General features: G+C 62.5%; 2 protein-coding genes and 1 long non-coding RNA gene across 4 annotated transcripts in view; 1 reads left to right on the top strand and 2 right to left on the bottom strand.

Annotated features, from left to right (window-relative positions):
* The window catches only part of PTDSS2 (phosphatidylserine synthase 2), a 31,335-nt gene extending 28,855 nt beyond the window's left edge, over positions 1 to 2,480 (bottom strand). The window contains exon 1 of one of the 2 annotated variants that reach the window (XM_071808671.1): positions 2,229 to 2,480. In XM_071808671.1, the coding sequence (XP_071664772.1) occupies positions 2,229 to 2,431 (203 nt within the window). In that variant the 5' untranslated portion in view covers positions 2,432 to 2,480. The remainder of the gene's footprint in view (positions 1 to 2,228) is intronic. The other variant, XM_065839232.2, reaches the window with a different exon arrangement.
* A 5,634-nt stretch (positions 2,481 to 8,114) lies between these two features.
* LOC139828053 (uncharacterized) lies at positions 8,115 to 9,972 on the bottom strand. The gene is made up of 3 exons (XR_011739217.1): positions 9,706 to 9,972; positions 9,038 to 9,417; positions 8,115 to 8,734 (listed from the first exon to the last, which is right to left on the bottom strand). It is a non-coding gene; the product is annotated as an uncharacterized lncRNA (long non-coding RNA).
* Positions 9,973 to 10,185: 213 nt separating this feature from the next.
* On the top strand, positions 10,186 to 20,963 carry ANO9 (anoctamin 9). The gene is made up of 22 exons (XM_071808593.1): positions 10,186 to 10,338; positions 10,549 to 10,665; positions 10,906 to 11,042; positions 11,310 to 11,359; positions 12,453 to 12,511; positions 12,662 to 12,744; positions 13,073 to 13,207; positions 13,296 to 13,392; positions 13,707 to 13,767; positions 14,759 to 14,841; positions 15,930 to 16,034; positions 16,365 to 16,647; positions 16,807 to 16,918; positions 17,226 to 17,283; positions 17,452 to 17,549; positions 17,691 to 17,857; positions 17,994 to 18,146; positions 18,280 to 18,427; positions 18,796 to 18,915; positions 19,057 to 19,150; positions 19,273 to 19,385; positions 20,374 to 20,963. Exons 1-22 carry the CDS (start codon positions 10,186 to 10,188, stop codon positions 20,399 to 20,401), a joined length of 2,454 nt encoding a protein of 817 aa, XP_071664694.1. The 3' UTR covers positions 20,402 to 20,963.
* Positions 20,964 to 22,863: the final 1,900 nt, after the last annotated feature.

Here is a 22,863-nt window from a genome sequence, read left to right as displayed (position 1 = left end):
TGGATACAGAGAGGTTTTTGAAACCTTCAACAAAAATCCAACCCTGGTCACAATCTTGATAACACCTTCAGAATCAGGGAGAGCACAGCGAGATGCTCCCATTGCACAGACCAAAGCAAACGGCCCCGCATCGGCACGGCGAGAATCAGCGCCAACGGCAGCCTGTGCCACCCTCCCGCCCACCTACAGCACCCCAAACGACCCGCGGCAGCCAGCCCGGAGTCTCGGAGGTACGAAAACAGCGCCTATTCTTGGACCAGCAGCAAGTCTTGCGCACATCTACAAAGCCACACGGCGCCGATTAAATTTCTTTATGTACTTGTGACGCTCTAAAATAGCAACGTTCGTCTTCCTTGCCATAAAACGCTCGCTTGGAGCATGAGACACACCAGCACGCTCTTCTGCGGGTTACAGACACGAAGCCACGGAGGGGCTGTAGAAAGCTCTGCGTGGGGACATTGAAAAACAAACCGCCAAACCAAACAGCGGCTTTTCGTGCTAGCTCAGTAAAAATATCAATCTACTGTGCTTCCCACTGTACAGAAAACAAAAGTGCAAACCTCGGCCACAAAGAGCCCTTTGTCTGCATTCAGAAAGGCAATTCAGCGAGCAGACAGGCAAGAAACAATCAAAGGCACTGGAAACATGAACATTTTAGCCCAGGACAGTGGTTTGCCAGGCAAGCCTGAGTGCTTCCAGCTCTCTGCTGGCAGTAATGTTCTGAAATTAGTTCAGGGATAACCGCAGTTACAGCCTTGATTTTAGGCTGATTTTAGGGTGATGACCCCGTAGCAGTGGCAGCCTTCAACCCCACAGCAGGGAAAAGGTGCAACACAGCAAGATTATACAACAAAAACAGCACAGGTGTTTTCAAGGCATCGCAAAGCACCTGGCAAGAGCCACCTTCGCTAGACAGGAAGAAAATGAGAGTTTTACCCATTTTCCATCTATGTGACGGCACCTCTCCGCAGGATCGTTATTCAGCCCACTTGTGGCAGCACCAGGGTGGTCCCCGAGGCAGGTGCTCCCCAGGAAGGTCCCCTTGCCCTCGGGATGCCGTCCCTCGGTGACAGCTGGCGTGTCAGGCTCCCGCGCAGAACGTCTTGCGACCCAGCGGCACCTACGTGGTTCTTCACAGTTTGGACTGGCAGAAATATCACCCAGAACTGGTGGCTTCGTGGAGGTCAGCACCCTGCGCCCCAGCGCTGCCCAGACTGGCAGGGCGAGAGCCAAGCGCCCTCCTCCTCCTCCTCCCTGTCACACGGCAGCCAAACCACATCACCCTCAGCTCCTGTGCCCAACCAGGAGCTCCAGTGCCGGCTGGGTTCCTTAGGCACAGAGAACATGCATTTAATACACATGGAAAAACTACAGACATGAAGGTACGTGCGCTGAAGTGGATTTTGAGAGCTCCAGCAAAGACTGAATTTAGAAATGCTCTTGTAGGTACAAACGCATCTCTTCCTACAAGGACCAAATTTTAAGAAATTGCCCCATCTGGCCTAACACAGACAGCTGGGGTTTTCCACACTGATTCTCTGGACTGAGCATGTGACAAAACCACACAAAACACCCAACAAGCAGAACCTCGGGACAACTTCAGCCTCCTAGCAGGAGTAGAGGAAACAGCCCGGACAGACGAAGCCTGGTCCGAGACTGCGGGAGGGCAGAGAAACAGCTGGGGTTCACATGAACGGTGCTGATAGAACCACCAGAATCAAGGGTGAACGCTTGCACACGGCCGGTGGGCTCCCCAGGTGCCAGGGACACCCCGAGGGACGCCCAGGTCCCGGGGGACACCCCGAGGGACGCCCCGGCAAGAGGAGCCGTCCCGGTGAGCTGAGAGGGCCCATGACCAGCGCGGGGAAAGGAGCAGCCGCTGCCAAAACAGCCCCAGCCAAAACAGCCCCAAATCACTGCTGAATCGCCAGGAAACAGTAATTAACCGCACCACAATACCAGGAAAAGCACCTTTAGCCGCAGCCCGCGGTTTCTCGGCTCCAGCGCCGGGACCTGTTGCAGTCGGAGCGGCCGCCGCCGCAGACCACGGGCGGTCACCGTCCGTTCCCCCGGTCACCGTCCGCTCCCCCGGTCACCGCTCCCTGCGCAGCCCCGCACGGCCCTGCGAGCCGCGGCCCGCAACGGGAACCAACGGGCACCGCCGGGGCACCGGGAGCCGCAGCCCGGGGGAGCGGGAGCCGGGCGGGGGCCCTGGCGGGGGCTCTCACCAGAAGAAGGTGTTGGTGCCGTCGTCGTACACCTCGGACTCGGTGCTGCGGCGCAGGCCGGGGCTCTCCCGCTCGGCTCCGGGCGGTGGCGGCCGCTCAGCCGCGCCGGAGGGGGCGCCGCCGTTGGGCTGCGGGGGCTGCTGCTCCTCCAGGGCCGCCTTGCCCAGCGCCCCGCCGGGGCCCCGCCGCTCCCCGCGCCTCATGGCGGCCCCGGCCGCGGAACGGCCGCTCACCGGCGCGGGGCTCCCAGGGCGGCCGGGACACGCCCCCCACGCACGCGCGGGGCCGGCGCAGGCGCAGAGCGCAGCACAGGGAAGGGGCGGGGCCAAGCGGGGCGGGGCCTGTTGCCGCGGCACCACACCCCCCCTCCGATTTAAAGCGCCCCAGGAATCCAAACGCGTTGACCTTGACATTGGGGTTATGTCGCCCCTTGACATGGGGGTTATGTCCCGCCCAAGGCCGTCAGGATCCCCCACGGCGTGTTTGGTGAATGTGCTGCCGCGCAGGGAGGTGTCGTGGCCAAGGAGCAGGGGGATGCTGGTTCCTCTTTCAAACAAAACATGAAGGAGGGTGGAAAATGGAAAAAGAAAACAGCCCATCCAGCTGCAACAGAGCAAGTGTTATGCTGTGGGTGCATAAAATCGCCATTTGCAAACTGTAGCAGTATTTGCGGCTAAAATCCCTTATACTCTGGCAAGAGTAAGCAAATAATGCTAATTAAAGGAGATGGCGTAATACGCACTCACTTGAATTATTCAGGGACAAGTGGTTCTGCTGTCAAGTACCCCAGGCGGCGCTTTGCAGCTGGTTCCATCCCCGATGCCGCGGCTGTCTGAACTCCTGCCTCCTTGACTGTCCGAGCAAACGCGAATGTTTTGCCAAAATGGGAATGTTTTGCTGGCAGAGGCTGTGCTTCCACACCACGGCACGCCCTGGGGTGCGCAGGGTGCTGCGTCCCCCTCCTGCTGTGCCCTTACAACCCCTCCTCCCCTGGGAGGAACTTCCCAAAGGATTCTTTGGGGTCAGCACAAAGAGAGGGGACGCGGGAGCCCCCTGGGGATGATGCTCCGGGCCCCGCAGGAACCGAACCGGGAGGAACGGGAGGAAAGGTGGATGTGCTGCACATGGAGCAGCGGGCCACGGGGTGGCAGCCGCGGGCCGGGCTGGGGACAGGGACACCTGGCTTGGGGACCCCGATGCGTCAGCTCCGAACCCTCGGAGCCGTGCGAACACGTTGGCACAGCCACCCCCTGCTCGTTTCGGTTGGCGAAGGTGCAGCTGGCACCCCTGAGCGAGGGGATTTAACCAAAGATCCCCCGAGAGGTGGGAACAGTCCTGCCCTTTGGCAAAAACCAGCCCGCAGGTCTGTGAGGACACCTGGGGCGGCTGCTCGGTCCCCTCCAACCCAAAACGCTCTCCTGGCCACCCTGCTGTGTTTTGTGAGACCCGAAGGCACTTGGCTTGCTCAGGAGATGCCCCCAGCACCTCGCTCTGCGCAAGCAAAGCCTGAGGTCATAGAACCATAGAACCACTTCGGCTGGAAAAGGCCCCTAAGATCGTGGCACAGGGAGGAGCATCCACCACGTCTCACAAAGGAAATGTGAATAAACCCCTTCAGGTGTCCCTTTCCCCCCACCCTATAGCCACAACATGTGCAGAACATCCAATTAAAACCACACGCTACTCACGGGGCAGCTGACAATCCCGGTTTCTGGAGTCACAGCAAGCGCTGGGCCAGGTCCTGGTCACCCACAGCCTCTTGTCCCCCCATGCCTGCTGACGTGAGCCCATCACCGCTGCTTTGGACCCGCAGGGCGAGGGGGATTCACCGACGGCAGCTCCAGGGACGGCGATGGCCTCACGGGGCCGGTTTGGCAGGAGAACGCAGGCAGCTGCGCTGGCGCCGGGCTCTGCGGCACAGCGGGCTCTGGCGCGGCAGCTCGGGGAATGCCCGTCGGTGGAGCCTGCCCGGGCTGCCGGCAGCGCCCTTGTGCAGGAGGGCGGGATGGATCGCTCTAGGGCCCTTCCACAGCAATTCCACCTTTCTCCACCCAAAACTGCCCCTACCGAGCTCTCCCCAGAGCAGCCGGTGGTGCCAGACACAGCAGCTCCGTGCTCAGACACCACATCTTGTTGCTGGCCAGTTTGCTCATTAGCATTGCTTCTAATTGGATTCTTACGAGCTGGCAGGTCCAGCAGGTACCAGTCAGGTACCCGTCAGGTCCGAACGCGGGCTCAGCACCCCCTCTGTGTGGAGCTGCTCGTCCCCGTCCCTTCCCCACGGCAGGCAGGATCCGAGCCTGTTCTCCAGCCCATCGCAGACACTGCTCTTCCCGGACTCTCCTATCTGGCCTTAGACTGATGTCTGCAGAACAAAAATGTCTTTTTTTTTAAAAATCCCCACCTGTTTTGCACGACTCACGGCACAACCTGAACCACCATTCCTAGTAGCAGCTGAGGACCCCTCTAGTGCCGGGCTCTCATCTGAACCATCAGCCGGGGCAGGACGAGGAACCCTTGCCCGCGCTCAGCTCCCGAGTGCCGGAGGGGAGTTTGGGGAAGCACGGCCCCTCAGCAGAAAGTTGCAGTTTGGTGCTGAAGAAACAAGCTCTTCTGAAGGATCCTTCTGCTTTCGTGTTCTCTAGCCAGATACACACGACAGCAACATCTGGAAAAAAAAAAATATATATATATATGTATATACTATATATAAGACCCTGGGGATTGAAAAGAGCAAACAAACATTTCAGCAGCACCCTGAGTTAGGGTTACTGCACTCAGGACAGTCTGTGTGCGCTCAGAGGGGAGCTCGCTGTCAGAAAGCGTCCCTGCCAGGCGGGATGCAGACGCGTCCTCTGTCCGGATGAAACGCTCTTGGAGATGAAAGCCCTCAGCAGTTTGTTACCAGCCATATCTCCAATTCCAGGTTCATGCAGCTGCAATACCTCAGCGCACGTATGAGCCAGAGCTCCTCAACCCTTTGTGTCTTACGCACATCTTCCAGCAGCAGACTGGAAGGTGCATCCTTTGCCTCCCCGAGCTCAGTTTCTCAGCAGCAGACTGGAAGGTGCACCATCTCCCCCCCAATTCCAGTTTCTCAGCAGCAGACTGGAAGGTGCACCATCTCCCCCCCAATTCCAGTTTCGGTTTCTCATGCTGCTGCCCACCCCAGTCCCCCAAGAGCAATAAGCGCTGGGACGGCGTGTTGCCGGGGAAGAAAAGCGCTGGAAGCAGAACAGCATCAGTTTGTCACCTGCCTTGCTGCAGAAGGAGCGAAGTCTCGCTTAGGCAAAGCCGAACCCCTCCTAACCAGAAGCAAAAGTGCTGTGGGAGCTGCCGGAGGGTCGGACACCTCGGACAAAGCCGACCCGCAGGCGCGGGCTCACCGTCCCACCGGCGGGCAAAGCCGGGCTTCTGGGGCTGTGGCGGCACGCTCTGGGGAGCAAAGTCCTACTGGGGCTGCTTGGCAAAGTCTGCGGGAGGAGCAGCAGCCGAGTGACACAGCCGTCCCTGCAACACCGCCATCCTGGCCCTGACACGGCGCCGCGGTTCTGTTCACCCAGGGGTGCTCAGGCTGCCGTGGAAGCTCCACCGCTCGTCCCCCCGGCGCCGCTCTCCCTGGGCAAACACACCCGCTCCCCACGCCCGCGGAGCTGCCGCGATAAGGACACCTTTCCCTGCGCCTGTCCCTGCGGGGTGAAGGTCCACCCGCCCCTCCCTGCCCTGCTCCTCACACACACCAGGAAATCTGCAATACAACGTCTGTTTGTCCTCTCCTTTTTATTTTCTTCTTTTTGCCTCCCTTCTTTAGAAAATCCCCCTGCCTGGCTCAGTCTGCTCCGGGCGCTCGGCAGAGCCGCGGTGGGATGGGATCGCTTTGTTTCTGTGGCCCAGCAGAGCCGCTGGCGAGCACAGGGCATCCACTCCAGTTATCCACCCTCCTGCTATATCCAGGAAACCAAAGCAGCAAACCCCCCAGAAAACAGCTGTGCGGAGAGCTGTCACACTGGCTTACACATGGCAACCTTTCCACTCACTCTTTTTGTAAAAATAGTTATCCCCCGCTCCAAGCCAGGTGAATAAACCCAGTGATTTGGTCACATTTCCAGCGGGCCAGGGCTGAGCATCCAATACAAACAGCAGCAGGAAAGCAGAGACAACCGCACCCCAGAAAACGGGATCTCCCCAGTGCCGGATCTGGGAGCAGGGAGGGCTCTGCGGGTCGGGAACCTCCCAGGAATCCACATGTTCTCCGAGTTCAGGGAAGGGTTTCACACGGGGAAAGTGAAGCGATGGAGAGCAAACAGGAGCAGCGGCTGAGGCCGGGAGGAAGGGGCTGCGCTCGGGTGGATGAACTGGAGCAGTCTCCCCATCGCCCTGGAAGCTCCCGCTTCGCCTCTTCTCCTTGTCTTGGGTGTTAATAAACCTGCCCCAGCCCCTCTGCTCCCGTCCCGACCTCACGCCCCGTCTGTCCTGCAGAGTCCGACCTTCACCCAAAAATGCTGCAGGGCATGCACAGCTCAGCTTTATTTCCTCTTTTTAGGTTTGTTTTGGTTTTCTTCCTGGTAAGAAATACTCTGATGCTTTCTAGAGCTTCCACTAACACCTCCTTCCTCCTTTCAGCCCCTGCTAGGGACATCTCTCTGGGGACAGTCACAGGACATGCGGGTGGCATGGGCAGCGAGGGACAGAGGAGGAGGGGGCGACAGAGGAGGCGGGGAGGGGCGACAGAGAAGGAGATGGGGGGGGCGACAGAGGAGATGGGGGGGCGACAGAGGAGCGGGTGGCAGGAGGGACCCGGCCGCGCTCCGCTGGGTGGCACTGGGCTCACCGCTCCTCGGGGCGAGGGTGAAGGGCAGATTCGGTGCCTCCTCCTCCTCTCCCCGTGCCCGCCGCTCCCTCCCACACGGAAGTCGAGTCCCGCCGGGTTCACACGGGACCCGGGGCCAGGGGAGGGGAAGCACGGCCAGGACCCCCGGAGCATCGCAGCCCGTCCCGCCCGCCCCACCGAGCTGCCGGGGGCCCTGGGGACGCGGAACGCCGCGCGTCACCATGCAGGTAGGAAACAGAAACTGCTTCTCAGCACCTCAGCCACCTGCTGCTTGGGGACACGGGACACACGGAGCGCCGGGCTCTGCTGCTGCTGTGCTTTCAGCCTCTAAAGTACTCAGAAAGTATCGCAGAGCTCCCCATTCCCACGAGCAAGCTCATTCTTACCACGGCCGGGGGTGTCACACGTGTCCCCAGACACTGACACCAGAGTTCAGAGGTCCTGGAGCACCCATAAGACGAGGATGGTTCAGACTTTCGCTGGTATAAACCCAGAAAACACCGTGTACAGCAGCAGAGGTGACAGCCCCGGGTGTTTCGGGAGCCCCTGAAATAAAGCAAGGGGAGACGGGGAGCTGTGAGGTTTTGCTTATCTGGCTGGAAAGAAAAAGAGCTGGTTTCTTTTATTCAGAAAGCCAGGCAAAGGCTGGACGCTGGGACAGCCGGTGAACGTGCAGGACTGGGCTCTGCCCGCTCAATTAAAGATCCTCACATTTCTTGGGAAACCGAGGCGAGGTGGACGTGTTCGAAGGGAAACGTCTGCAAGAAACATCCCCGAGATCTGATCATCTCAGTGTGGGTGACGGGAGCCACCCAAACCCTCCCAGCCGGGCGGGGAGAGGAAAACACGGATGCGGGATCCCATGCGGGTCCTGTGCCCAGGTCACTCACAGGCACTGCGCCCCCGCCCCGGGTGCTGCTGCTGGTTCTCTGCAGTGTCCAGAACCTGGCACGGGCAGCGACAAAGGGACAAGGACGTACTGAGACAGCTGGGGAGAGACCAGGCACAGTTCAGGGCATGCAGACCTTCTTTAACCCTGAAATCACTGCCGCTCGTCATGCGGGTTGCTGCTCTGCACCTTGGCACAGCGCAGCTCCAAACGCAGGGCTGGGCAAACCCAGGAAGGAGCCAAGCAGACACCACCATCGATAGCAGTGATGAGAGTCCAGGGCTCGCAGCCAGCTCGGGGCCCCGCGCCCTCGCTGCCGATCTGGTGCCTGGTGCTGCCAGAGCAGAGCCACAACCGACGCATCCGCGGTCCCGGGACAGCACAGGTGCGGGAGCAGCCGTGGTGCGGACACTGGCACCAGCCGTGCCCGGCCCCAAACACAGGCTGGGCTCCCGCACAGCGGCCCAGGCTTAGCGCAGCTTGGCCTGGTGGCCAATTAAACCGGGCCAAACGCCGCTCTGCCGTCATCGCAGGTCTGCAACCCCCCTCTGCGGCTGAATGCAGTTTTCATCTGTTACGGCCCCGGAGGTGGGTACCGGGGATTGTCTCTGCTAATCCACAAATAATTTGCAGATTCCTCCCCATTTCTCAGTCCTGCAGAGCGGGTACCCAGCAGTAAACCCTGTTGCTATGGGAACAGAGAGACCAGCCAGACCCCGCTGCCACCGCACCCCTGGTGCCTGGAGTGCCGTCTGAGGAGCATCCCCAACGGTTCTTTGGGTTTAACTGGAAAATTAAAAAGCAACAAGTCCCTCGCGGGATTAAACTCAGTGCTTGCTATTTTTGGGAGCACAGAGAAGCAGGGACAGGGTCTGGCTGGGTCGGGTCTGAGAGACCAGCGATGTTACAACCGAGAGTGCTGGTGGAGGGAGGGTGCTCGGCTGCGATCCGAGGGCTCGGCCCCGGTGCTCCCCCCACGGCACAGGCAGGGCTGGCAGCACCACCGGGACCGGGGCTGAGAATTCCCGCACCGCAGCCCCCCAGCGCAGAGCAAGCCCCGTGGCTGGGGGTGTCCTGTTTGCGACCCACCTCAGCAATCCCACCTGGGGATCTCGTCAGCATCTTTCCCAGGAGGTGGCTGTGCTGCTCAGGACACTTCGCCCCCATTCAGGGGACCACGTAGGGACAGCAGGGCTGGCGGCCACCCGGCTGTGATGGCAGCAGGTCCATCTTGTCCTGAGCTCCGCTGGGGTCAGCAGCAGCAGGACAGCCAGGTAGAGGTGCTGACCCCAGTGGCACCTGGAAAGCCCCATCCCCAAGGGGTGGCCTCCCCTCCACACGGCGGGGACCGCTGGTGGAGCTGAAGGCTGGTGACCCCAGCCCACGGCCTGCGCTGGGTGGGCTGAGAGAAACCAGCCAGGCAGGAATGGGACAACCCGACCTGCGGAGAGGTGGTGCCAGCGGGATCTCTGCTGGCATCGGGGCATCAGCAACGGGGCAGAGCCCCAATGGGACCCCCGCACCCTCCCTGCGCCCAGAGGGGCTCTCGGCTGGGGACAGGGACAGCTGCCACCCCAGCCCACTGGGGACGCCAACCCCAGCCAGACACCCACAGCCCCCCTCGGCACTGCTGCTTCAGGGAAGCCGGGGAGGCTTTAGGGGAAGCTCCACAGGAGAGAGGACCTGCCGGAGCGTTCCAGCCCTTTCCTTATCCCAGTCCCTCGCTCCTCGGTGAAAGTTTGGGATCCAGATCTTACATCAGGGCACGGTTGCACCACCAGCACCGCTCTGCTCCCACGATTACAGCTGGAGGAACCCGTCCGCCCGGCCGCTGTTCTGGGTCATGACGTCTCTGGTGGCAGCACTGGCTGATGATGTCCCCAGCCCCTGGCAGCTCCTTCCCGCTCCGGTGCGGCATCACCGTGCCCGGGGAACAGCAGCGTAACTGTTTGTGGGGCTGCACCGTGAGTCACACCGTGCAAAGGACTCCAAAAACGCTGGTTTTGAGGCAGCACCCACTCGCTGCCCCATCACAGAGCGCGTCTCTATTGAACTCGGTGTGAGCACCGGGACCCGAAGCCCAGTGCGTGTGTCCCGGTGCGGGAGGAGGTGTCAGCCCAGCTCCCACGCTGCTCCCGCACAGCCCTCCCGGCTGCGGGGACATGAAAACGGGGCCACACAGACCTCGATCTTACCTTCCAAAGCAATTTTTTGATGTCCTACGAGCTGCCGTGCCCATGCTACACGCAGCAGCGTTTGCAGAGGTTTGCTCCGTGCCACAACACGGGAACCTGCTGAAGCAGTCGCTGTTTTCCCTTCCGCAGGATGAAATCCTGTTGACTCCATGGAGGGATTTTCCTGTGGAAGACGTGGACCCCTTTGCCCCCCCGGTAAGCTTTGCTCCCTGCGCACAGCTCCAAGAGGGGACCGGGCCAGGGCCCAGGCAGCAGCTGCCTCGGTTTCCCCATCCCCACTCTGCTCTCTCCCAGTTCCCCGTTACACCACCGTGGCGAGGGTCCAAACCTCGGAGAGGCTGGTGCCGGCAGGGAGAGCTCTCGGTTCGCCATCCGTGTTAATTTCCTGGTGTTTTCTGTGGGCAGGATGAAGAGAAGTGGGATTTTGTCCTGGTGAGCGACATCCACGAGATGGGCAGCGAGAAGGAGATCAAGAGGAAGAAGTTCCTGGACGAGCTGAGCAAGAAGGGCTTCACCATCAAGGTGAGGGCTGCAGGAGGGATGGACAGCGGGTACCCGGCTGTCCTGCAGCACCCAGGAACCATGGCTGGGCTGGGCTCCACACCCCAGGGGATGGGGAGACCCGAACCACTGAGTGATCCTACACCAGTGCTGGATAATGAGCCACTTGTTTGGCCAGGGGCCCCCAGGACTCCCCTGGCTCTGCCGCATCCCCGCTGCCCCTCTGCACCCTTCTCACAGCCCTTCTCTTCCACCCACTAGAAAATTGAGGATGAGAAGCTATTTTATGGCGTCCGTGCCCCCAAGCACATCTTCCAGAAGTACCAGTGGCTGCTGGGGAACCCTGACAGACGGCTGCAAAGCCTCGATGTCCACCACGCCGTACCCGTGACCACCAGGTGGGTCTGAGGGGCTGCTGGGCTCCAGCATCGCGCGCTCCCGTCCCCCGCACCAGCATCGCCCCCTGCTCACGCACGGCCACGCCAGGCTTCTCCTTTCCCACGGAAAGCCACCGCCACCTGCCATGGTGGCTTCTCGGTGTCCACAGCAGCTCCGCGCTTCTTGCCCGGATTTCCGTGCACACCGTGTCCCTTCCCTCCCGTTTCCCAGGGCCACACGGGTCCATGTCCCAGGGCAGCCGTTAACCACCCTTTCTTCTTGCTCAGGATACGGCTCGTGAACTTCATCCTGCAGAACACGTTGACACCCGACCTCGGTGAGGGAACCGGGACAGCGGGGGCGATGCTTGGCCTGGATCTGCACTGGGGTGCTGCCCTGGGGGGCACGGGCTCCCCCAGCTCCCTCATCACCCCCGGGTGGGACAGGACAGGCACCCTCGGCTCCTTCATCACCCCTGGGGGGCACAGGCTCTCCCAGCTGCCTCATCACCCCTGGGCAGGGACAGGACAGGCACCCCCAGCTCCCTCATCACCCCCAGGGCGAATGGGACAGGCACCCTCAGCTCCCCTCATCACTACCAGAGGGAATGGGACAGGCACCCTCAGCTCCCCTCATCACTACCAGGGGGAATGGGACAGGCACTCCCAGCTCCCTCATCACTCCCAGGGGGGACAGGACAGGCACCCTCGGCTCCTTCATCACCCCCGGGGGGCACGGGCTCCCCCAGCTCCCTCATCACCCCCAGGAGGAATGGGACAGGCACCCTCAGCTCCCTTATCACTACCAGGGGGAATGGGACAGGCACCCCCAGCTCCCTCATCACTCCCAGGGGGGACAGGACAGGCACCCCAGCTGCCTCATCACCCCCGGGGGGGACGGGACAGGCACCCCAGCTCCCTCATCACTCCCAGGGGGGCCGGGACAGGCATCCCAGGTCCCTCATCACCCCCGGGGGCGATGGGACAGGCACCCCCAGGTCCCTCATCACCCCCGGGGAAGATGCAGAAGCGGGGAGCCAGGGGGCAGCTGGCACAAGCCAATTTGCTGCTGCACCCAGGGGCTGGGAGGTCTGGGCTGCAAGAACCAGCACCAAGCCCTCCCCTCCTTCTCCCCGAACCTGACCACAGCCCCTGCCGTCCCATGTCCCCAGAAGGGCTCGTTACCCTCGGGCACCCCAAAGTGCCGTCTCTAAGGACCCAGAGCCAGCCACAACACAGCCCGCGGCACCCGGCAAAGTCACGAAACCGCAGGGATTAGGGCTGATCCCTAATGAATAGCGCAGCCTCTCCCGGGCGCGTTTGCTTTGGCTTTGTCCTCTCCAAGGCTCCGGGGAAGGTTTGGGCTGCTCCTGCCTGGCGGGAGCGCGGGGCCAGGGCAAAGCTTCACTGTCCCTCCCTGCTCTGCTGCAGAGAAGCTGCGCGACCTGATGAAGAAGAACGTCTTCGAGGCCACGTTTCCCCTGCACGAGGTGAGTCTGGGGAAGGAAAGCCACGAGAGGTGGGGTCACCCGTGGGGAGCGGGGCTGCATCGGGACCGCTGGGGACAAAGGGACAAAGCTCCCGATGTGGTTCGGGTCACCCCGCTATTGCTGTGTCCGATCAGCTGCTCTGCTCTCCAGAAAGAAGAGGTGAGGGAGTTCCTGAAGGAGAAGTGGGCTCGCTGGAGGGACATCTTCTGCCAGCAGCCCCTAGAGAAGATCAGGTAACGCCGGCCGGTTCTTTCTCTGATGGAGAGGCGGCGTTAACGGAGATGTGCTCTGCTGCCCTAAGCGTTCGCCACTGTCACAGCCCTGGCAGGGACACCGGGGACTCCCGATGCCTCCCTGGTGCATTTCCAAGCTCAATGCATCACACACTAAGGGGCTGAGTATGAAATGCGGTGACCCTCCCAAGCCCAACCACCCGCAGCCAGGCGGGCAGCACAGCTCCTCCCGGAGCCCAGAGCCCTCTGGGGGGGGATGGCGTCTTCTGGTGTCCCCTGACAGCGTGGCCCCTTCGCTGGGCACAGACCACCCCTCCCTTGCCCCCAGGTGCTATTTTGGCGAGAAGGTGGCCCTGTACTTCGCGTGGCTGGGCTGGTACACCTACCTGCTGGGCTTCGCAGCGGTGGCGGGGCTGGTGGTGTTCGTGGCGGGGATCACCATGTTCAGCTCCAGCCAGGTGAGGTAAGGCGGGGGGACGCCAGCGTGGCCCTCCCACCAGCCCCAGCTGCGCAGGGCTCCCCTCGGCTTCCCTCTGCGCCTCTCCCCGCAGCAAGGAGATCTGCGAGGCCAACGACACCGTCATGTGCCCGCTCTGCGACCAGAAGTGCCCGTTCTGGCTCCTCTCCGACACCTGCACCTACGCCAAGGTAGGCGGCCCCTTCCCGACGGGGATGGGGAGACAGCCCGGTTCAGGCTGTCCCCACGCCACTGGGAAGGAAAGCCACCCCAGCAAAACGGCCACAACACGCAGGAGCCCTCCAGCAACCCCTGCAATGAGCCAGGTCGTGGTCTCCATCACACCAAGGGAGGGTTCACCACCACCAAGTCCCCATGTCCACCCTCCCTGCACATCGTCCCCCTACGGCACCTTCACCTGTCTCAGGGGGACCAGGGGACAAGAGGATCCCTGGGCACAGAGGTGTCCCCCCACACCATCACACTCCTCCTCCATCTTCTCCAGGTCACTCACATGATTGACAACGAAGGGACAGTTCTGTTTGCCATGTTCATGGCCATCTGGGGTAGGTGACAATGTCTGGGTGCCAAGCACACGTGGCGCGGAGGAGGGGGCAGGCACTGGGGTGAAGGGGGCAAGGAGCTGCAGGAAGATGAGACACAACGTGGTGTCACCATGCAGGGGCTCTCTAGTCCTCATCTCCCCCACTCCCAGGGCCACCAGCTCCCCCTCCAGAGAGGGCAAGGGACACAATCACCCCAGCGGTTTCCTTGAGCTCCCCAAACACTCCTTACCTGTCCCTCTGGAGAGCTGTTTGTCCTTCCCTGCCACAACCTCCTGGAAGGCCCCAGCAGCCCCTCCCTGGGCTTTTCTATCAGCTGTGGAGGGAGGGACCACCCAGTCCCTCATCAACCTGCCCAGGTGACCTGTGCTCCGAGCTGATGGGACCCCAGCACCACGTTAGCTCCACATCTCACCTGGCTTTACCACAGCCCTTCCAGCTGCAACCATTGCCGCAGCCACGGGCCAGGCAGGTCACCTGTGACACCATGGGCTGAGCAGGTCACGGACGTGGTCCCGCGTGTCACTGTGTGCTGGTTGACACGGGGACACGCTGAGGAAGGTCGATGCAGATGGCTGTGGATGGATGTGCGCGGTGCAGCCGTGCCGGGGTGCACACAGGGTCCCTGTTCCGAAGTGTTCTTCATTAGTCCAGAATAACGTGTCCGGCCGGTGCCCTGTAACCGCGCTCACCGCAGCAGAACAGCCCCGCTGCTGCTCTGGTTCGTGCCAAACGCCCCACAGACACCAGAGCTGGCCTGGATCCCAGTGACACCCCAGCCCCACGGCCCCATCCCCAGGGGCTGAGCCCCACTGCTGCACGCCCCGGTCCTCCCGGTCCCTGAGATGCGGAGGAGCTGCCTGCAGCCCATGTCCGGGCTGGTCTGCCCCAGCCCGGCTGGAACCGTGACAACCCGTCCGCTCCGTGGGACAGAGGGGTGGCTTTGTCCCCAGAGCCACCCCCAGTGCCACAGCGCTCCCTGCTCCCCCCACAGCCACCGTGTTCCTGGAGCTGTGGAAGCGGCAGAGAGCCACAGTGGTCACCGACTGGGACCTGTACAGGTGGGATGAGGACGAGGTGAGGACGTCACCTTCCCTGCTCGGTGCGTCCCTGTGTGGGACAGGGGGTGACCGGAGATGCAGAAAAAGGCTCACAGGGACCCCCAGCCCAGCTGGGTTCTGCAGACATAAACATCTATAGGGAGACACTAACACAAACAGCAAAGCAACGCTGACGGTCCTGGGGAGACTGAGCCCTCCAGAGTGCAGCAGATACTGTCGCCTCCCTGCACTGCTGTCACCTCCCTGGGCTGCTGTCGCCTCCCTGCACTGCTGTCACCTCCCTGCACTGCTGTCACCTTCCTGTGCTGCTGTCACCTCCCTGTGCTGCTGTCACCTCCCTGCACTGCTGTCACCTCCCTGCACTGCTGTCACCTTCCTGTGCTGCTGTCACCTCCCTGTGCTGCTGTCACCTCCCTGCACTGCTGTCACCTTCCTGTGCTGCTGTCACCTCCCTGCACTGCTGTCACCTCCCTGCACTGCTGTCACCTTCCTGTGCTGCTGTCACCTCCCTGCACTGCTGTCACTTCCCTGCGTTGCTGTCACCTCTCTGCATTGCTGTCACCTCCCTGCACTGCTGTCACCTCTCTGCATTGCTGTCACCTCCCTGCAACTGCTGTCACCTCTACATTGCTGTCACCTCACTGCGCTGCTGTCACCTCTACATTGCGGTCACCTCTCTGCATTGCTGTCACCTCTCTGCAACTGCTGTCACCTCCCTGCACTGCTGTCACCTCTACATTGCTGTCACCTCACTGCGCTGCTGTCACCTCCCTGCGACTGCTGTCACCTCTACATTGCGGTCACCTCTCTGCATTGCTGTCACCTCCCTGCACTGCTGTCATCTCTACATTGCTGTCACCTCTCTGCATTGCTGTCACCTGCCTGCACTGTTGTCACCTCTGCATTGCTGCCACCTCCTTGCGCTGCTGTCACCTCCGGCTGCCCAAGGGCTCAGCCTCCGTCAGGATGATGGGTTGGGTGTCCATCCCCATCCTCTGGTGCTGCTCATCCCACATGTCCAGCACCAGCCCCGGGACCTCCCGCCCCCGGCACAGCTCAGCCGGGTCCTTCCTTCCCCGTGTTCTTACGGTGCTGTTTTCTCAGGAGGAGCTGGCTATGGAGCTGATCAACAACCTGCAGCACGAGCCGCGGCGGTACCAGCACTCCTACTTCCGCAGCACCGTGGTTCTCCTGCTGGCGCTGCTGATGGTGCGTGCGGGGTGAGCGGGCTCTGCCTCGGGGGCACGCGTGCCTTCCTCCTCCCCTCCCCGCCCAAGGCTCTGCTCCTGCGGCAGAGGGGACGAGCCCTCCATGGCCTTGTTTCTCCTCATGGGGCAATGGAGAGAGCCTAGAGGACTGGTTGAGGTGGAGACCCCCGCCTCGGGAACCTCTCGTCCCTGACCGGAGAGCACCGGCGGCAGCTGCGGCCACGGCCAGGGCCCTGGCGAAGGGACAGGGCTGGAGGGGCTGCTGGTGCTCGGGTGGATGGAGCGCACGTCCCCCACGCACGGCTCTCACCGCGCGCCCCCTCCGGCACAGATCGCCGTGCTGATCGGCATCGCCCACGCGCTCGTCATCTACCGGGTGGTGGCCGTGGCCCTGTTCACCCAGAGCAGCCTGGAGCTGCTCCGCGAGCAGGCCAACACCGTGGCCGTGGTCACCGGCGCCGTGCTGCACTACATCACCATCGTCATCATGACCAAGGTGGGAGGGGCCACGGGGCGGCCAGCGGGTCTTCTCCTCGCTTTGCCACCACCCACCTGTTCTTGCCCATGTCCCCTGCAGGTCAACCGGCGCATGGCTCTGTATCTGTGTGACCTGGGTAAGGGCAACCGGGGGCTGAGCTGGAGGGCAGGGAGGGCTCCGGGGGGGCAGAGGGGGCTCTGGAGGGGCAGGGACACCCTTCCAACCTGTGAGGCAGCAGAGGGGAACAGGGCACAGTCCCCCCGCTCCGTGACCTGGGTCCCGCTCCCTTCTCCAGAGAAGCCACGGACCTTCTCCCAGCGGGAGAACAACTTCACCGTGAAGATCTTCACCTTCCAGTTCTTCACAAACTTCTCTTCGCTCATCTACATCGCCTTCTTCCTGGGACGGTGAGCGGTGCACGGGGGACCAGACGGGAGCCTGGGTTTGGGGGAACATCCCCAACTGTCCCCAGCCCCTCTGCCCTCCCCACCAGGCACAGGGACCGCATGCGGGACCTTGGGAGAGCCGTGACTCCTCCCCATGGGCACGGGGGTGGGTGGGGAAGCCCCCTGCCTGGAGGACGGTGCTCTCCATGATGCTCTCCACGATGCTCCCCATGACGTTCTCCATGACACTCCCCATCCCACACCCAAGTGCTCACCCAGCGGGGTCAGCACCGCACTCAGACCTCGCTGCTGGTGCTTCCATGCGCAGGATCAACGGCCACCCGGGGAACTACGTGCGCATCGCTGGCAGATGGAGGCTGGAGGAGGTGAGGGCCGGGAAGCTCTCTGACCCCGCACCGCGGTCCCGCTCTCCCTCCCCTGCTGCCCCAGCCAGCCTGGGGATCCCCAGCTCCCCACTGCGGCACCGGCCCCGGCCAAACAGCCCCTGGGCCGGGCTGTGCCCCTGGTGGGACACAACCCTCTGTCCTTCGCAGTGCCACCCCAGCGGCTGCATCACCGACCTCTTCATCCAGATGGCCATCATCATGCTGCTCAAGCAGAGCATCAGCAACGTCCTGGAGTTTCTCGTCCCGTAAGCAGCACACAGGAGAGCTCCCCAGCTCCTGCGGAGAGGGCTCCTGGTCGCTGGCCAAGATTTGCCCCTTTTCGTGCCTCGGGTCCCCGGGCGGTGGCCGGCAGCAGGTCAGCCCCACAGCCCGCTCTCCCCTCGCAGCTGGATATGCCACAAGCTGCGCAAGAGGCGGCAGCGTCCCAAGAAGAGGCAGAGGATGCTGGGAGAGGAGGACGAGCCCGAGGACCCCTGCAAAAAGCAGTGGAGGAGGAACTACGACCTCAACGAGGTCAACATCTTCAGCTTGTTTGATGAGTTCTTGGAGATGGGTACGTAGGGCAGGGGATGGTGAGGAGCGATGCAAAGCCCCTCTGACACAAGCCACAAAGCAGGACCGACCCAAACAGCGGCGGGGACGTCCCCTCTGCGACGGCTTCACACCAGCACGCGGTGTTCCCCCCGCAGTGATCCAGTACAGCTTCACCACCATCTTCGTGGCCGCCTTCCCCCTGGCCCCGCTGCTGGCCTTCTGCAACAACCTCTTCGAGATCCGCCTGGACGCCATCAAGATGATGCGGCTGCGCCGGCGCATGGTGCCCAGGAAGGCCAACGACATCGGTGAGATGGGGCGCGAGGAGAACCCGCTGCCACGCGAATGGTGCTGACATGGAGCCCTTCCCCGAGCTGGGGGCTCGCAGCCCTGGCAGAGCGGCACTGAGCTGGCGGTGCTCGCCGCCCCTTCCTCCTGCAGGGATCTGGCTGCAGGTCCTGGAGGCCATTGGCATCCTGGCTGTCATCGGGAACGGGCTGGTGATCGCCATCACCTCCGACTTCATCCCGCTGCAGGTCTACAAATACACGTACAGCCCCTGCATGCTGGGCAACCGCACCGGCCTGGAGTGAGTGCTGCCCGGCCTCAGTCCACGTCCCTGCCGTGTCCCCGCCGTGTCCCTCCTGTGCCCCTGCCTGCCCTGGTGTCACTGGCACAGCAACACGAGGCAGCCTGAGGAGTCCCTCGCAGTGGGGTTGGGGGAAAAGGGAGCAGGGGAGGGTTTTCCAGTTGTCACCGTCTCCAGCATCCCAACCAGCCTCCTGCTGGCATCATCCCCGTGGCGGGCAGACTGGTACCCCAGGCTGGGCAGAGCCCTGCAGCCATCGAGGGCCTTTGAGTCCTCGAGGAGCCAGGAGAGCTGTGGCTCTTGGTTGGCACACGGCACGGCCCCGGCGTGGCCACGACCCGGGACCAGACACGGTTTCCCCCCCGCAGCTGCTCCACCGGCTACATCAACCACAGCCTCTCCGTCTTCCGCACCCAGGACTTCGAGTCCCACACGGAGGTGCCCAAAACACTACCAGGCTTTGTCGGGGGCGAGATCAGGGAGTGCAGGTACCAGCAGCATCCCCCTCCCAAGCCCTGACACCAGCCTGAGCCCATGTGCTGCCCTGGGAGCCCCCGGCACTGGGGACCCCCCAGCACAGCCCCTGGCACCGGGGACCCCGGGCTGGCACCGATGGGGCTGTGCCGCAGGTACCGGGACTACAGGAACGCCGATGACTACAGCTACACCGCCCAGTTCTGGCACATCTTCGCAGCCCGGCTCGCCTTCCTCATCCTCTTCGAGGTGAGCAGAGGTCGTGGCCATGGCGGGACGGTGGCAGGCACACGGCTGTGTCCGTGTCACCCACCCCAGGCGGGTTGACACCCCGGGCAGCTCCTCAGCACCGGCTGCTGTGCTGTCTGCAGCACGTGGCCCTGTGCATCAAACTGATCGCATCCTGGTACGTCCCCGACGTCCCCCAGTCCGTGAAGAACACGTTTCTGGACAGGAAACACAAGGACCTGCGTAAGGAGCTGAGGTGGGTGATGCCCGCGGTGCCTGTCAGGGCAGCTTCTCCCCCAGCCTCCGCTACCCGGGACCTGCAGCCGAAAACGTTCTTTATAAGATGAGCTGCGTTACCCGTACGTGAGGATCCATCCTCCTGTGCCTGCACTCTCACTCACCAGCCCGGTGCTGGGCTTGTTGGTGCTCAAGGGCAGTGAAATGGGTCCCACTGGGGGCAATTCAGCCCTAGAGCTCCCCAGAGGAAGGGGCTGCTGGGCTTTGACATTTTCTTTGGAAAAAAGGAAAGCTCCAAGTTGAAACAAGGAGCAGTTTTGCCCAAATTTCCCATTTAAAAAACCCCAAAATTTAAATATTTCAGCTACAAACAGACCAAATGAAGCTGAGCGCCACAGGCTGGGCTGCCCTGGTGCTGCTGTCCTGCCTGGACTGAGCCTGGCTCTGCAGGGCTCAGCCTGGCTCTGGTGGGCTCAGCCTGGCTCTGGAGCGCTCAGCCTGGCTCTGGAGCGCTCAGCCTGGCTCTGGAGCACTCAGCCTGGCTCTGGTGGGCTCAGCCTGGCTCTGGTGGGCTCAGCCTGGCTCTGGTGGGCTCAGCCTGGCTCTGGAGCGCTCAGCCTGGCTCTGGTGGGCTCAGTTTGGCTCTGGAGCACTCAGCCTGGCTCTAGTGGGCTCAGCCTGGCTCTGGAGCGCTCACCCTGGCTCTGGAGCGCTCAGCCTGGCCCTGGTCACCAGCACCTGTCCGGGCTGCCACCCCAAAACCCAGGCGGGAGCAGGGGTGAGGGGCTCAGGAACCGCTGCCAGGGCTCAGCTCCCTGGCTCCGGCTGGGATTTCCCACAAAAATAGAGGTTTCCCACAAACAGGGGTTTCCCACAATCAGACTGCAGTTCTTCCTCGGTTGATTTTTGGCACAACGCCGCATTCCCCCTTGGAATGTCCCTCCATGCCTCCCTGTTGCCCCCGATTCGGCCAGTCCCCCCCGCCCCATGTCTCCTCTCCTCTCCAGTATGATGGAGCACTCCACCGAGGTGTAGCCGCCGCTCCGCGAGGACAGTGACAACCACGGGGGAGCCACCGCGGCACCGCCACCGAGACAGGCGCTGTGTCCCGGCTGTGACCGACCTTGGGCTTTCACTGGGGAGCGACGAGGTGACGGTGGCTCCGCGGGAGCAGGACATTTCTGACGGGGCGTGAGGAGGAGGCGGCAGCGGTGACCGCGGCTGGTGCCATCCCAGCGCGCCAAGTCACGGCGAAGCTTTGGCACAAACCGCGGTGCCACACGATGACAGTGACGCTGGTGGCAGGAGATGCCCTGGTGGCCTCACCACTTGTGGCCTTAATGTGCAATTTGGCACCCCAGGAAAAGCCGGTTCCCTCCTCACCCGGCCCCTCGCCAGCTCTGTCCTTCCTCCTCCACCGGCGCCAGCAGAGTTCTCTCGGCACAGCTGCCGCGCGGCTGCGGTTCCACCCTGCTGATTTCAGGGAAAAAACGCCGTTGTCATCCGCACGGTGCCAGCTGCAGGCTCAGCCAAGCCTGTCCCTGCCCCGAGCACCCAGACCTGCGCCCGGCTCAGCCGAACGGCGAATGAACGTAACCCGCACGGACACCATCTCCGCCACACTCCCACGGGCGTTGCTGCCTCCCCTCCGCCACCCGCGCCGCACAAATAAATCCTGCCCAGACCCTTCTTTGTCTGAACACGGGTCACCAGCAGAATCGAAGTGCAGCCCGCGCTGGGCTGGGTGGGAGCTGCCGGGGACACCTGAAATCAGCCGGCACTTTGGGCACGCAGAGCGGGAAAAGCGCCGGCTAAACGTGCCGGGGTAACAGGAGCGCCGAGGCACGCGGGGAGCCCCGGGGGACGGGCTGGGGAGGGCTATTTGTGCTAGGGGAGCAGTCTTTGTTCTCGCTGCCCGGGGACGGGGACGTGACCGCACACATCGCTGCTCCCTTGGGCGCACAAGCCGCCCGTGACGTCCCGCGAGGGTCCCCACGCGTTACACCCGGGTGGGGGTGCAGGTGTGCAGGGAGAAGCTTCTCTCTGTGTTTCTCCCGATGTCGGTTAAGGGCGGTAGCAGGGACCAGGGGGCCGTGGCTCCGTTTCCAGCTGCCTTGTCGTCCTTGTAAACCCCAGGGCAAACCCACCAGAGCGTTGCAAACCTTGACAGTCCCTTTTCTTTATCAGAACCGGGAACTTTTAAGTGGTTTGTAAGCTTAACCTCGAGCTCCACCCTTCCAACCCCTCCGCTATAAAACAGCAATAGCCGCCTCCCTGTGACAGAGGTAAATTTGGGGGATAGAGTGACCCAAATGTGGGAGCTATGAGTGTGACACAGCACGACCGCGCGTGTGTAGGAGCTGTGACAGCCGCAGGTACGAGCACCACGGGTCAGGAACAGCCGTTTCATCAGGGCTCATCTGTCGTTTTCTGTAATTAAAGCCCGTGCTGTGCCGGAGCCGCGGTGCAGCAGCCGGTGAACGAAGCTGTCCCGCAATCACAGCGGTTCTGGTTCAGAGGTCGCGTTGCTCTGGACTGTTCGCGGGGTCAGAGCAGCCCCGGCTCAAAGCAAAGAGCCAAACCCGCGGGCAGCGGCTGATCCAAGGCCTGGGACCAGGTGCCAGCCTGTCCCGCAGCGACATTCGCAGTTGTGGGACGTGGAGCTGAACCCCTGGAACAGTCACCCGGCAGCTCCGAGGAGCTTAAATTTAATTACCTTCAGGCAGCTAAATGCATCTAGAATTGGCTATCGGGGAGTGCACCGACACAGGAACGTCGGCTCATTCCCTGCGCACTCACCTGGGACGGCGGATGGGGTGACTGTCCCCGCCACGGTGCAGGGTCTGGGATGGCACCACGCTCAGGGGGTTTGGGGGCATTGAGCTCAGCCCCAAACTTCGCTCCCAGGAGCCTGCGGTTCACGAGCAGCCAGTGTCAGCCCCACGAGCCACCCCTGGGACTGGTTTAACTCGCAATGAGGCTTTTGAAATCCCAGAGCAGGACACAGGAGACCCGGGGCACCCGTGGGTACAGCCCCGGTGACCGGCCTCCCCACCTCCCTCCATCAGCAACTCACCTTGGCCAAGCCTGAGAACACCGAGTTTGCTGGTGCTCAGCAAAGCAAAATGCAGGTTCTGCCCTGGGGTGCACCATGCAGACACCCCAGACGCCGGGAGCTGGTGTCACCGGAGCTGGTGTCACCGGAGCTGGTGTCACCGGAGCTGGTGTCACCGGTGCTGGTTTCGCTGTTCCCCGACATCCCGCGGGCTGGTCCAGCCCTGGGAGCCCGTGCACCCCCCTGTGCCCGGCTGCCTTGTTTTTCTCCTTTCTTTCCTTTCCTTGTCCCCTCCCCTAGAGCCAGGGATTCGCTTTCCCGCAGGTTCAGGTGCAGGAGGTGGAGCAGCGGGAGGGGGCCCGGCCGAGCCCTCCCGCGGATCGGGGCGCGGAAGGGGCGGAACGGGACGGGAATAAACACGGCATTTAGAACACAGGGAAAA

Source organism: Patagioenas fasciata, chromosome 5 (genome assembly GCF_037038585.1).
Source record: "Patagioenas fasciata isolate bPatFas1 chromosome 5, bPatFas1.hap1, whole genome shotgun sequence".
NCBI classification, from domain to species: Eukaryota; Metazoa; Chordata; class Aves; order Columbiformes; family Columbidae; genus Patagioenas; species Patagioenas fasciata.
The sequence above is the reverse complement of the archived record's forward strand: the minus strand, read 5'-3'. Positions and strand labels throughout refer to the sequence as shown.